Genomic DNA, 13,579 nt, shown 5'->3' with positions numbered 1-13,579 from the left:
CCAACATGTGGTCTGGGGGCCCTCCAGGGGTCCGCGAGTGGGTTACAGACATAAAGTAAATTTCACTTATTTGTTTGATTTCCCTCCTTTATATTGCACAAGGAGCGCAGAGAGTATCCTCACCATATGTTTGTCATTTCCCACTGTCATCACCCCAGCACCGACAGTATGAACTCATATCATTGCTCTTTAACCACCCCCTCTCTCTCTCTCTATCCGGGGTCTTTGGCATGAAAAAGACCCTGACAGCTCCAGGGTTGTTTTTTTTTAATTGGCTGCTCGGTATCAGGGCCGCTGTGGGACAGTGGGAGTGTGACGTGGAAGCAGAGGCAGTGATTGGAGGGCAGAGTGGTTGTTATAAGGGGAGGGTGAATCGGACCGTAGCTTCCCAAAGAGCAGCCGGCCTCAGATCTGGCACCGCGGGACGCGCACAAGCCAGCAGAGTCAGTCCGCCTCCTGCTCCCTTCACCATGCAGCCGACAACACTTCCTACTCGGCAGTGACAAGTGTTTCCAAAGTGAGTGTATCTCCACCGGGTGAGCGAGCACACTGTGCGCAAAGAGCGAGATCGAGACCGAGGACGAGCTGTGCGTAATTTTTCCTTTTGGCCCTTTTTTCTTCTTCTTCTTCTTGGAGCCAAAAACAGGCGGAGTTGAGTTTTTCGGGAGGATTTTTTTTATTTTATTTTACTTTTTTATTTAAAGGGGAATACTTTGGTCACCAACATGGAGTACACGTCATCCCCGAAACCGCAGCTGTCATCCCGGGCAAACGCGTTCTCCATAGCCGCCCTGATGTCCAGTGGGAAGCCCAATAAGGACAAGGAGGCGGAGGAGAACACCATCAAGCCTCTCGGTAAGGATGGAAGAGGGGGAGAAAATACAGTACAGTACAAAATACAATTTATTTCGAGGTAAATTCAGGCGGAGTGGTTCGACAGATTAAAGTTGTTTTACGCAAAGAACCCCTGAGAGTTTGAAAAAAAGGGGGTTTAATGAGGAAATATAGAACCACCTCAGCGGCAGAGAAGGGAAATAGATGCAACTTGAATTAATAGTCTGCAGAAAAATAACTTACAAGTGTTACATGTGGAGAAAGGAAGAATAGGACGTGACAGTGAGGTAGAAGGCGCACTGTCAGCGCCTCATAATAAAGCAAATGAATAGACAATGTAAAAGTAACCAAGGTGACAACAAACAGCAGCAACAGCCGCGATATCTCACAAATAAATTGCTGAGGAGGCAAGATGTGCTAAAAAAGCCCATTGTTAGAACAAATGCAAAAATGCATTGTGTTGCTGTTGTTGGAGTGAATGTTTGGATGATTGGGCCGTAGATGTAAAAGACTGCAGAACATTAATTTACTTTAAAACTGTTCTCAAGAGGAACATTACTCAAACATATGTTGACTGTGCATATTTGCTGACAGCAGCAATAAATGAATTATCAGACATTTTCTTTTTCACCTGTGTGCAGCAGCTGCCTGAGTTTATGTGTTTTTAAGGGTCGGCGTTAGAAGAAGAAGAAGAAATCCTTTATTTGTCCCGCAATGGGGAAATTCAATTTTCACTCTATTATTATTATTTTTCATGTTACACACACACAGGCCCGAAATACACACACACACACACACACACACACACATGCACAAACAGGACCTGTATACATGCAACTAATGGAGAGATGTTAGAGTGAGGGGGCTGCCAATGACCAGCACCCCGAGCAGTTGGGGGTTCGGTGCCTTGCTCAACAGCACCAGGAGGTGAACTGGCATCTCTCCAGCCACCAGTCCACACTCCATTCATGGTCCACACAGGGACTCGAACCAGCCAAGTACATATGGACTGAGCTGCTGCCGCCCCCGTTATAAGCTTTAGCTTCGGCCTATTCCCCTTTTTTCAGACCTTATAAAAATGTTTGTGTTTGTCTGAAAATGAACTGAACTGAAAAAATGTTTTCCTTTATAATCCCGCGAGTTGCAGCGCGTGGAAGTGTCATTTTAATAGTGTTGAAATTATAACCTCAGTTATTACTTTTCTTCTTTATTCCAGGTGTGAGTTAGAAATGAAAAGATGAACTGGGAATAATCCAGCAGGCTCAGAAGATAAAATACATGAAAACACTTCACTGTATTTTAGAGCAAACAAACTAAACTAAGCATCAGTCTAAATGTTATTTTTATTTTATTTAATGTCTTATAATAAACCTTCGTGTTGTTTGGAGCCTCCATCGGATGCTTCGCCAAATTTAGGTGCATTGAATGTGTTTTTTAAATAATAAAACACTGGATAAACACTCAGTTAATTATGTATTTATTTACTTTTCTATTTATAATTTGATTAAAAGTGATTATAAACACGTTTTATAGCTTCTACCAAATATACAATTCATACAAATGTGATTCCTGTTTATTTCCCGTATAGGGACTTAGGTAATATGACAGTGTGGATAATCTATGAATGATAATCATAATAATAAAAGGAAATATAAGAAGTAATTAGTCTGTATGTGGTTTAAATGATACCGAGGTGACTTTACCGACATGTGTTGAGTCAGGACGCAGAGCCGCTGCTGTCACTCATGACAATAACAAAACATGTAAACATCACATTTCTCTTTATTTCTCTGTTTCCATTTATTTTATTTTATTTCATTTTTTATTTTTAAAGAACAATTCGTGGAGAAGTCCTCGTGCAACCAGCCGTCCCTGGCTGACCTGTCCTCCCTGGACGGGCACGGGGACTTCGGCGGGAGCGCGCCCGCGGTGTGCACGGAGCCGCTCATCCCCACCAATCCCGGCATCCCTAGCGAGGAGATGGCGAAGATCTCGTGCAGCCTGGAGACCAAAGAGCTGTGGGACAAATTCCACGAGCTCGGCACCGAAATGATCATCACCAAGTCCGGGAGGTAACGTTATTATTATTATTATTTTACCAAGTGACCTATAGTCTTATGGGTTATTATTATTATTATTATTATTATTATTATTATTATTATTATTATTATTATTATTATTATTATTATCATTATTATTATTATTATTATTATTATTATTATTATTATTATTGCTCTTTTACCACGTGACCTACAGTCTTATGGGTTATTATTATTATTATTATTATTATTAGTTTACCACGTAACCTACAATCCCATGGATTATTATTACTATTATTATTTTTTTTATTATTATTATTATTATTATTATTATTGTTATTAGTTTACCACATAACCTACAGTCCAGTGAATTATCATTATTATTATTATTATTATTATTATTATTATTTTTATTATCATCATTTTACCACGTAACCTACAATCTAGTGAATTATTATTATTAGTAGTAGTAGTAGTAGTATTATTGATATAGTTTACCACGTGACCTACAGTCCCATGGATTATTATTATTATTACTATTATTATTATTATTAGTTTACCATGTAACCTACAGTGCCATGACGTATTATGATTATTGTTCATTTTTATTATTATTATTATTATTATTAGTAGTAGTAGTAGTAGTAATAGTAATAGTATTATCAGTAGTATTATTAGTATTATTATAAAGGAGCATAACATTCCTAATGTTAAATGAGATAAACAGAATTATTGGATGATTATGTAAATATTCCATCAGTGATCAAATCTAATGAAGCTTTATTTACTGTTATAGAAAGATGGATTTCCACTTTTCCGTAAGACGCTGTGTGCTGTTTTCACAAACACACAAAAACAAGGGAAACATTTATTTTTTTTAAACAAAACCTTATTGAAAGTGACCAGCAGATACAAATGCAAAGACCACCAATACCATAATACGCTGTTGCTGGTGTAAACATCAACACAACACAGAAAGAGAACAAAGCATTAATAAAGAGGCGAGAGGTGAAAAAGGGAGCGAGAGAGAAAAGTAAAAAGAATATTAGCAGCAGTAAAAGTCAATAAATAGTAATAAAATAAAGGGGAGCGAGAGGAAGTGATCAGATAACGTAAATACCTTAAAAGTAGAGCACACAGCATGTATTGTCCTGTTGTGGGGCTCAGAGTCCCCGTCACATTAATATCAGTCTGCAAGTTTTAAAAATACATCAAATGAAGAAATATAAAAGTCAGGTGCTGCTCTCAGGAGTTCCCCTCAGACAGAGCAGTGAAGTGAACACACAGTTGACCTGAGGAGCCCAGTGTGTGAGGCCTCTGACCCTCAGCGTCCTGTGAGCCACAGAGGAAGGTTACGGCCTTATAAGGAGACACCGCAGAGACTGGACACGTGTGCACGGTGCATTTCACACAAACAGGCAAAAAAAAACACAAAATTCAAACTATATCCTGGAATAAAAGCACAGCCAGGGTAAATGAAGCCTTTGCATTTGAAGCATAAAGTTATAATAAGGTGATGGAAAGAGTGTGCAGCTAAAGACACACACGTGATAGTTTCAGTGTTTTCAGACTGGAGTAATTAAGACGACACAATTATAAATACATATACGGGACTGCACTCTAAAATAACCCGACCGTAGCCCGAGTGCTGGTTTAATAGAGGACCGGCTCAGCATTTAGTCAGAATAACCCAACCAAGGTTTTAAATTTACCCAGAATGCCGTGTGGTTTTAACTCAGCTGTGAGTGACATTAACACTGCACTTGAGTCACTGTGCTAACCCTGTTTTTGGTCACATTGACGGCATAATTGGGTAAATAGTTGGGCTGAATCGACTCAATTTATGAATTTATAATTATTGTAATTATTTATGAGTCAATTTTCCTATTTTCTCCTTAATCTAATATTATTACAATGCAGTGATAATCCTAAATATAATTATTTTCTAATTACATTTTTATTCCCTCACTATCAAATGTATTATTTTAATCTGAAACAGGTTTGGAAGTTGTTGTTTTTTCATTGGCTTGTGATATAAAACCTTAATGAGGTGAGGGGAAGATGAGGGAAACATTTTAATAACTATGAATTAATCAAAAATAATCATTAAAACAGTTCAACAATGTGCCCCTGCTGCTGCACTGCGGCTGTCCGCTGCATTTCAAATATAGATGCCGCTATTATTATTATCATTATTATTATTAGTAGTATTATTATTATTATTATTATTATTATCATTATTATTATTATTAGTATTATTATTATTATTATTATTATTATTATTATTAGTATTATTATTATTATTATTATTATTATTATTATTATTATTATTATTATTATTATTATTATTATTATTATAGAAATCTTGATATGACTCGTCCCTTTCCATCAGGAGGATGTTCCCCACCATCCGGGTCTCCTTCTCCGGGGTGGACCAGGACTCCAAGTACATCGTATTGATGGACATCGTCCCAGTGGACAACAAGCGGTACCGGTACGCGTACCACCGCTCCTCCTGGCTGGTGGCCGGCAAGGCCGACCCTCCTCTGCCCGCCAGGTACACACTCACCCGGCCTGCGCGCCTCTCAGAGCCCGATACAGTTAAAGTTAAAGTTAATTAAAGCGTCTTTTTCAAGACTCAAGATTCAAGAAGCTTTATTTATCCCGAGGGAAATTATTGACCTTATTATTATTATTATTATTATTATTATTACCTCTGGTATAAAGGGTCTTACCGGTGACATACTGATAATTAAGTCTTTAAAGGGTTTTAAATGGGAAAAACCTGCTCATATAACAAGTCTGAATCCTTCAAAGCTAAATTCTAGATAATTATAGCATCACAAATAACTTCATTGTTGTGAAAATGTGATTTAGATGCATGCATAAAATTATTTTTATATTTCTTTTTTAAATTAAACATCATCCACAAATGGTGCAGAAAAGCATGAGACCCAGGGGTAGCGGGTATATGCGCGGCCACCACCGTGATGGAGACCGGTGTCCTAATGTAATCTTTACCGGGAGGCATCTGGAGCCTCCGTGCCCCGCGGACTGATGTCGTGATGTCAGATCCAGCAACAGGCCAGCTGAAGCCGGGGACTACTTTTTTGCGTTAGTCCGCCGCCGCGCACTCAGACAGAGACAGTGACAGAGGTCGTGTCCTCGGGTCTTTCTTTGTGTGTGTGTGTGTGTGTGTGTGTGTGTGTGTGTGTGTGTGTGTGTGTGTGTGTGTGTGTGTGTGTGTGTGTGTGTGTGTGTGTGTGTGTGTGTGTGTGTGTGTGTGTGTTGTTTCGTTTGAAGTGAACGGTGTGTTGTTGTTAATGACACACTCTGTGTATGTGTGTATGTTATTGTCGGATTCCCTGTTTTACACTGAATACACACCGATTTTTACCACATTATTATTAAAGAAGTAAATTAATAAAGGAGGCTTTATTTCTCCAGCCAAATGTTTTCCCTGCTGCTGTTGGGGAACAAACTTTAAACAAACAAATAATAAAAAAAAAAATAATACAAATAAATAAATAATAATGTGTCTGAGTGGTTTTACAGCCTATTGAGGGACTTGAACCCATGCAGGGCTCAGTAGATCCTGGCTACAGGCACAAAAACCCATATATATATAATATAATATATGATAATAATATATATAATAATATATAATATAACTAACCATAAGCTGTTGTTTGATTCAATGTTCAGTGTGGCCTAAATCACCACACCAGTATAGTTACGAATAAAATTTGTTAATGTGAAAATGATTTTCTTTCAAATAAATGTATTTTTTATTTTTTAATCTTTTCTTGCTTTCCATTGTTGAAATCCTATAAATAATAAATATAAATAAATAGGCCAATACATACACAAACATATTATATAAGATATAAACATATTAGGCCTTTATAGTAGTTCCTCAAAAAACCCTTTAAGATAACATATTCCTTTATTAGTCGCACACAGGGGAAATGTCCTTATTACAGCAGCAAAGTGGATACAAAACATACGTATATGAGAAGCATCAATAAGAAACAATAACATGTAGATATAATATATATAATATAAAACACAGGGACTTATACAATATAAGAATAACAGGAACAATATGTACAATGTTTTTACCTTTTTTTAATTTACACCACCGAGGCACAGAGGTGTGTGTGTGTGTGTGTGTGTGTGTGTGTGTGTGTGTGTGTGTGTGTGTGTGTGTGTGTGTGTGTGTGTGTGTGTATGAATGAATGAATGGTCTTTATTGTCATTGTACCAGTACAACGAAATGTACAGTACAATCCCTTAATCTGCAGAAATAATCTAACATTAAAAGCATCAAATAGAATAGACTTGACCTTTAAAAGACACATTTAAAACGACAAGCTTACACACCAACACACACACACACACACACACACACACACACACACACACACACACACACACACACACACACACACACACACACACACACACACACACCTTGAGCATGTACCATCATAGGTAAAGGTATTTGCGGTGTTATAGCTTTTGGATAAAAACTGTTCTTAAGTCTGTTAGTCCGAGCATTTAGAGACAGAGTGAAAAGTGTGTGTGTGCGTGTGTGTGTGTGTGTGTGTGTGTGGTCTATGCAGCTGCAGGAAGGAAAGATCAGTTTAAAGAACTGAACACTGAACTAATGCTCCATACAAAGCCTAAAGTGCAGTAAACTCACTACAAAAAATGTCTTTAAAGTTGTTTCCTGTTCCAACAAATGAATATCCGGCACACTGGTGATGGATCATGGTTTACTAGTTTGCCATTCATTCATTTTTATCCAAATCAATAACAACCTCCACGCTTTCAGGCCCAAAACTGTGCAGACATCCAGTCATTAGTGATTTCGGAGTCCCTGCACTTTGGGGCTTCACCTGTTCATTTACGTGGTTGCTAAGCGACCCATCATCCTCCAATTCACTCTTGTAACATTGATTGGCCATCGAATATTGCTTTGAAACGCCTCTGGGCCAATCAGAGCTGAGCATGTGACCCTCCGTTCTTCCTCTGCAGGCTGTACGTGCACCCGGACTCCCCGTTCACCGGAGAGCAGCTCGTGAAGCAAATGGTGTCCTTCGAGAAAGTGAAGCTGACGAACAACGAGCTGGACCAACACGGACACGTGAGTGACTTTATCAACCTATAAATAAACGAGTCAGCGTCATCAGCTCGCTTTGCACGGGCGTCACGGTTCACTGTAAAGCACAGGTCAGGGGGGGGTGACACCAGGCAGGCAGCTATTCAGGGTGCAGGTCCGATGTCAGGATGTTTTCATACCATGCCACCATAGTTCACCACTTATCATTCAGAAAGTCCTGCACACGGAATCATTTACAATGCATGCCTTTGGGGCGGCAGTGTGGGTGTGGACTGGAGGATGGAGAGGTGCCAGTTCATCTCCTGGGCACTGCAGAGGTGCTGTTGAGCAAGGCACTGAACCCCCAACTGCTCGGGGCGCTGGTCACTGGCAGCCCCCTCGCTCTCACATCTCTCCATTAATTGCATGTATATAGGTCCTGTCTGTGCATGTGTGTGTATTTTGGGCCTGTGTGTGTGTGTGTGTGTGTGTGTGTGTGTGTGTGTGTGTGTGTGTGTGTGTGTGTGCGTGCGTGTGTGTGTATTTCGGGCCTGTGTGTGTAACATGATTAATAATAATAATAGAGTGAAAAAATTGAATTTCCCTTGCGGGATTAATAAAAGGAATTCTTCTTCCTCTTCTTCCTCTTCTTCCTCTTCCTCTTCCTCTTCCTCCTCTTCTTTCTCTTCTTCTTCTTCTTTCTCTTCTTCTTCTTCTTCAATCATTTCTATGCCTGTTATTTGACATTTTTGAAAAAAAACTTTTTTGTGGTATTTATGTCACTGACCCATATATATATATGGGTGTGTGTGTGTGTGTGTGTGTGTGTGTGTGTGTGTGTGTGTGTGTGTGTGTGTGTGTGTATATTTATATACCGTCTATTGCCTTATTCTGGATATCAACCAAATTGCATGTGCAGATATTTAAAATGTTAATTCTTCAGAAATATGTTAAGGTAAGAAAGTCATGTAGCATTTCCATGTAAAACGCTGGTGTTACATTATAATTTACACACTGACAAGAGAAAACTGCTCCTTTAATCCTCCTTTGACTGAAAGCGTAAAGCCGAGCACAAGCAGGGAGCAGAAAAACATTCACAACTAAAGAAACATGCGTGAGCCGACAGGAAGGGAGCGGTTATCTTAGAGGGCGTGGGGTTATTCACAAAGCAACCAATGTATTTATTTAACAGAGAGCGTTTTATTCTCTGTTATATTAATAATTTATATAGTAACGGACATGGAGCACGTTTAAGTTATAAACATTTCATGAGGTAAAAATTGAACTCAAGCTGCTTCGGAAACAGAAATACTTTAATAATAATAATTAATAATAAGGAAATTATTTGCTTATTTAAAGGAGAAATTATGTATTTATAACAAAAGGTCATAACCATCAGCAAGAGACATTTCCCACATTGAATGAGTGTTATTTATAAAAACAATATCTTCTAAATTATTGTGATATTAATTAACATTTAGCATAAATAAAATGTCCCATAATTTGATGATCAGGCAAACATTTATTTTTCTGTTTGTGTAAATAAAACTATTGCTGAAGCCTTGAAATCTGGAAAAATAGCATTTAATGTAAAAGAATAATACAGGGATGACATTTATTATTATTATTACTATTATTATCATTGTTCTTCTTCTTCTTCTTCTTCTTATTATTATTATTATTATTATTATTATTATTATTATTATTGTTATCTATCACAGAGCTTTTGTTTGTACCGGCTAATACATACATGGTGATACAGAGCGTATAAATAAAATAATGAATGAATAATTTAAATTAAATAAATATGTACTCACACCCAGAAATATCAAATATTAAAATATAATACCACTCAGAAAAACAAACAGCTGCACGGATGACTTATTTAGCAAATCACAAACACTCAAAACAGTCTAACTTTTTTAAAAATCAAACATTTGTAACTTTATCAAATGTAATAATCTAACAAAAGTAATATAAATGCATCCATCTGTATTAATCTTGTATATATCATTTCAGCTGTTGTACTAGAAACCCATCATTCTTGGTGTTCAAACACAAAACTCTGCACACGTCACATTTGCGTTTTACTGCGTATAGAATTAAAAAATCAGGTAGAAAAAAAGAGGCTTCATTTTTAAATATTTCTAAAAACACTGAAATAAAACGGTCTCAACGCGAGGTCCATTTAGTAGCTGCTCTGGAGCTTTTGAGCACAGCACGTGGCCTTCATCATTACATGGTTATCTGCCCACTTTGTATGAGGAATCGTTCAAATTAACACTATTTTTGGAGCATTTTCAGGACGTTTAAGGTTAAGTTAGTAGATATTAGTGTAGTTTTAGATAATAAACGCAAAAAATATACTGCACTCACTTTGTTTTGGTAGATCACATGAATACACTTTGGAGTAAAACCTCCAAACTTTAGAGAAACTGGATGAAATGTGGATTATTTTATTCAACATCTTCTTTAATTGTTTCATCTTGAGACCTTGGACTGGGACCCCCCCTGGTGTGGTTGGCCCCCAAAGGTAGCTTCCTCTAGCCTCCTCTGTGCCTCAGGGTCTCGCTGCCCGGCCATGTCTCTGTAGTGACAGCTAGTGTTTGTGTAGGTGTGAGTGTGTGTGTGTGAAGAAGAATTACTTTATTTTTATCCCACACGGGGAAATTCAATTTTCACTCTTATTATCATACATGTTACACACACAGGCCCGAAATACACACATGCACAACCAGGACCTATACATGCAATTGAGGAGAGATGTCAGAGCGAGGGGGCTGCCAGTGACCAGCGCCCCGAGCAGTTGGGGGTTCGGTGCCTTGCTCAACAGCACCTCGGCAGTGCCCAGGAGATGAACTGGCACCTCTCCAGCCACCAGTCCACGCTCCATACTTGGTCCACACAGGGACTTGAACCAGCGACCCTTCGGTTCCCAGCCAAGTCACCTATGGACTGAGCTACTGCCGCGTGTGTGTGTGTGATTGTGTGTATGAACGTATACATACGTGTGTGTGTCTCTGTGCATGACTGTGGGGGTGGGAGGGTTCTTTTAACTCTTCTCTGATTTTATTTGATGTTTCTCTTCTTCTGTTCATCTCTGTAACTTGGCACTTTGTGATACTTTTCTGCATGAAAAGCGCCGTATAAATAAAGGTTGATTTGATTTGATTTGATTTAAAGTCCAATTGCTCTGCGTGTCTTCTGCAGATCATCCTCAACTCCATGCACAAGTACCAGCCGAGGGTCCACATCATCAAGAAGAAGGACCACACCGCCTCGCTGCTCAACCTCAAGTCCGAGGAGTTCCGCACCTTCGTGTTCGTGGAGACCGTCTTCACCGCCGTCACGGCCTATCAGAACCAACTGGTGAGTGATTAACGGCCGACGGGGACCAGCGAGCTTTACAGGCCGCGTGTCCAAATCCCTACAAGCTCCGTTGAGTAGCTGTTCTGGAGGTTTTGACTGTATCACATGATCTCCTACGACAGACGGGATTGGTCCAGGTCAAATCTCCATTTCTTTTCTGGGCACTTCAGAGACTTCTTGTCCACATCAGCTGAAGAGTTTATTCTTGGCCTTATTGAAACTTACGTGATACAACGCAAAAGCTCCAGAACAGCTGAGACTGAACATGAAATCACATTTAATACTGAACAAAAAACAGTAATACAATAAAATCGCCATAAAACTCCATGATAAGCAGCAAACCATGCTTGAACATCTGACGCAGGCTACGCTATTCTGTTACAAGTAAAAGTCCTACGTTTAAAATCTTAAAACATAAGTAGAAGTACAAAGTATTAGCATCCAAATATACTTAAAGAACACTATAGACATGTGTAAGATACATGCAAATGGTCTGCTTGGAACAATGTGTGTCTGATTTTTGAAAAAGTGATAATTTCCCCGTATTAAAACGCTTCAGCTTCTTCATCGATAAAGAATCTATGAATGAATTAAATTTAATTTCTTAAGTGTTCCTGATAAACACAAGATGTCTCCTGCTTCATTGCAAGTCCATTCTCACTGTATCTGAACTTCAGGTTTCTACATCACGCTTTAATCAAGTGCGTATTCGACCAGGCTGTGATGTCACAACTAGCTGTGATGTCACAAATCACGCTCGTAGCCGCCGCCCCTTTAAATCAGATTTTTAATGAGCTCGGAGACGTGTTGCGCTTAGAGCAGATGAGTTTCAATTCAGTTTCAATGCGCCCAGACATCTTTCTCCAAAGTGACGTTCAAACATCCAACGGGAGGAACAAGAAGAAACACATTTTGTATTTTGTAGTGGAGGAGGACTTTAAAGGACCAAAAGTACGTGTTATGTTAAATGGCTCATTTCAGAGGAATATATATTATATCCTAGATTAATGTGTTCATTAAAGGTTGAATATGGAGAATGAGCAGAACAGCCCCATCTAGTGTCTCAAGATCGGAGTCGCAACAACAAAAAATAATTCCACCAGTCTTGTTGCCAGGTTTGGAGACAGACCCGGCCCAGTGGCCCTCAGGAGACCGGAGCCTGTCCGAGCCTGTTTGAACTCATCCCCTCAAGCAAATCGCACCATTAAAACAAGTTTTGCAGAGGAGTTTGACTGACAGTTAGCATTAGCCGTTACAGCTAAGTAAACATGAAAGTTAGCTCACCGATCAAGGTGAAACGTAGCCATTTGGGCGTGCGTTTTAATGCCGTTGAGCTCCTTTATCTCAGTCCATGGAGTGAATTCTTGGCCTATACTGACTCTGGTTTTTGCCCGTCTCCGGTCACTCAGCTGCAGGATTGGCAAACTCCATTTCACCCAGTGCCTGCCTACAGTAGCTGCACCCAACAACAGACAACCCTGGCAACCTGCAATGCCGGCCGCTATTGGCTGGAAGAATGTAAACACAACGTGAAAGAAAGTCATTGTCAAACCCATCAACATGTTTTTAAATTATTCATTCAGACTAATTATATATTTTATGGAAAAGCAATTATCATCATTTAATCTGTGCCCCTCCAAACGCCCCGTGGGTGTATTATTAATTATTATTCCTTAAATATAGCTTTTAATAAAGATTCTACATATTCAACCTTTAACGCGTTCATTTTGCAGCTAGTTAAGGTAGAGCTTACTTTACATGTTGTATTTGCTGCTTGGGTAGCTCACCGTATAACAATGCATCACGATGTATTAATGGACTTATATTTTGTGTTAATATTCTGAATCTGAAGTGTCTGAAGCTGAGACATAATTGTAATGGAGAAGAAGTTTAAAGTAGCATGAAATGGAAATAAACTGACGGGTACTTAAACATTTCCCTTAAAGCATCTGGACCTAAAACACTGAAGGAAAAGGGAGAAACAGCGTGATTGGGACGTCCACTTTAATAAAAGCCAACAGCTTTAAAGGCTGAGCTCTGTTGTGTTTGTGGAGAGGAGAGGCCGAGCTGCAGGGAGGAACATGTCGGGACGAACACAGCGTGAATAAACTCAGCTGCAGGGAGAAAAAGAAAGAAAGAAAGAAACATTTCCATTTCTCTGTCCTTGTGTTTCCCAGATCACCAAACTGAAGATCGACAGCAACCCGTTCGCCAAAGGGTTCCGTGACTCTTC

The 13,579-nt window shown here is 39.1% G+C and overlaps 1 protein-coding gene across 3 annotated transcripts in view; it reads left to right on the top strand.

Moving 5' to 3' along the window:
- Positions 1 to 725: 725 nt before the first annotated feature.
- The window catches only part of tbx20 (T-box transcription factor 20), a gene marked incomplete at both ends in the record, with an annotated part of 16,850 nt that continues 3,996 nt past the window's right edge, over positions 726 to 13,579 (top strand). For all 3 annotated transcript variants that reach the window (XM_083918790.1, XM_083918789.1, XM_083918788.1), the window contains 6 exons: positions 726 to 855; positions 2,669 to 2,906; positions 5,266 to 5,430; positions 7,914 to 8,022; positions 11,188 to 11,346; positions 13,524 to 13,579. The exon at positions 13,524 to 13,579 is cut by the window's right edge. In XM_083918790.1, the coding sequence (XP_083774916.1) occupies positions 726 to 855; positions 2,669 to 2,906; positions 5,266 to 5,430; positions 7,914 to 8,022; positions 11,188 to 11,346; positions 13,524 to 13,579 (857 nt within the window). The remainder of the gene's footprint in view (positions 856 to 2,668; positions 2,907 to 5,265; positions 5,431 to 7,913; positions 8,023 to 11,187; positions 11,347 to 13,523) is intronic.

The sequence above is a fragment of the Echiichthys vipera genome (assembly GCF_963691815.1).
Source record: "Echiichthys vipera genome assembly, chromosome: 8".
In the NCBI taxonomy this organism is placed as follows: Eukaryota; Metazoa; Chordata; class Actinopteri; order Perciformes; family Trachinidae; genus Echiichthys; species Echiichthys vipera.
The sequence above is the reverse complement of the archived record's forward strand: the minus strand, read 5'-3'. Positions and strand labels throughout refer to the sequence as shown.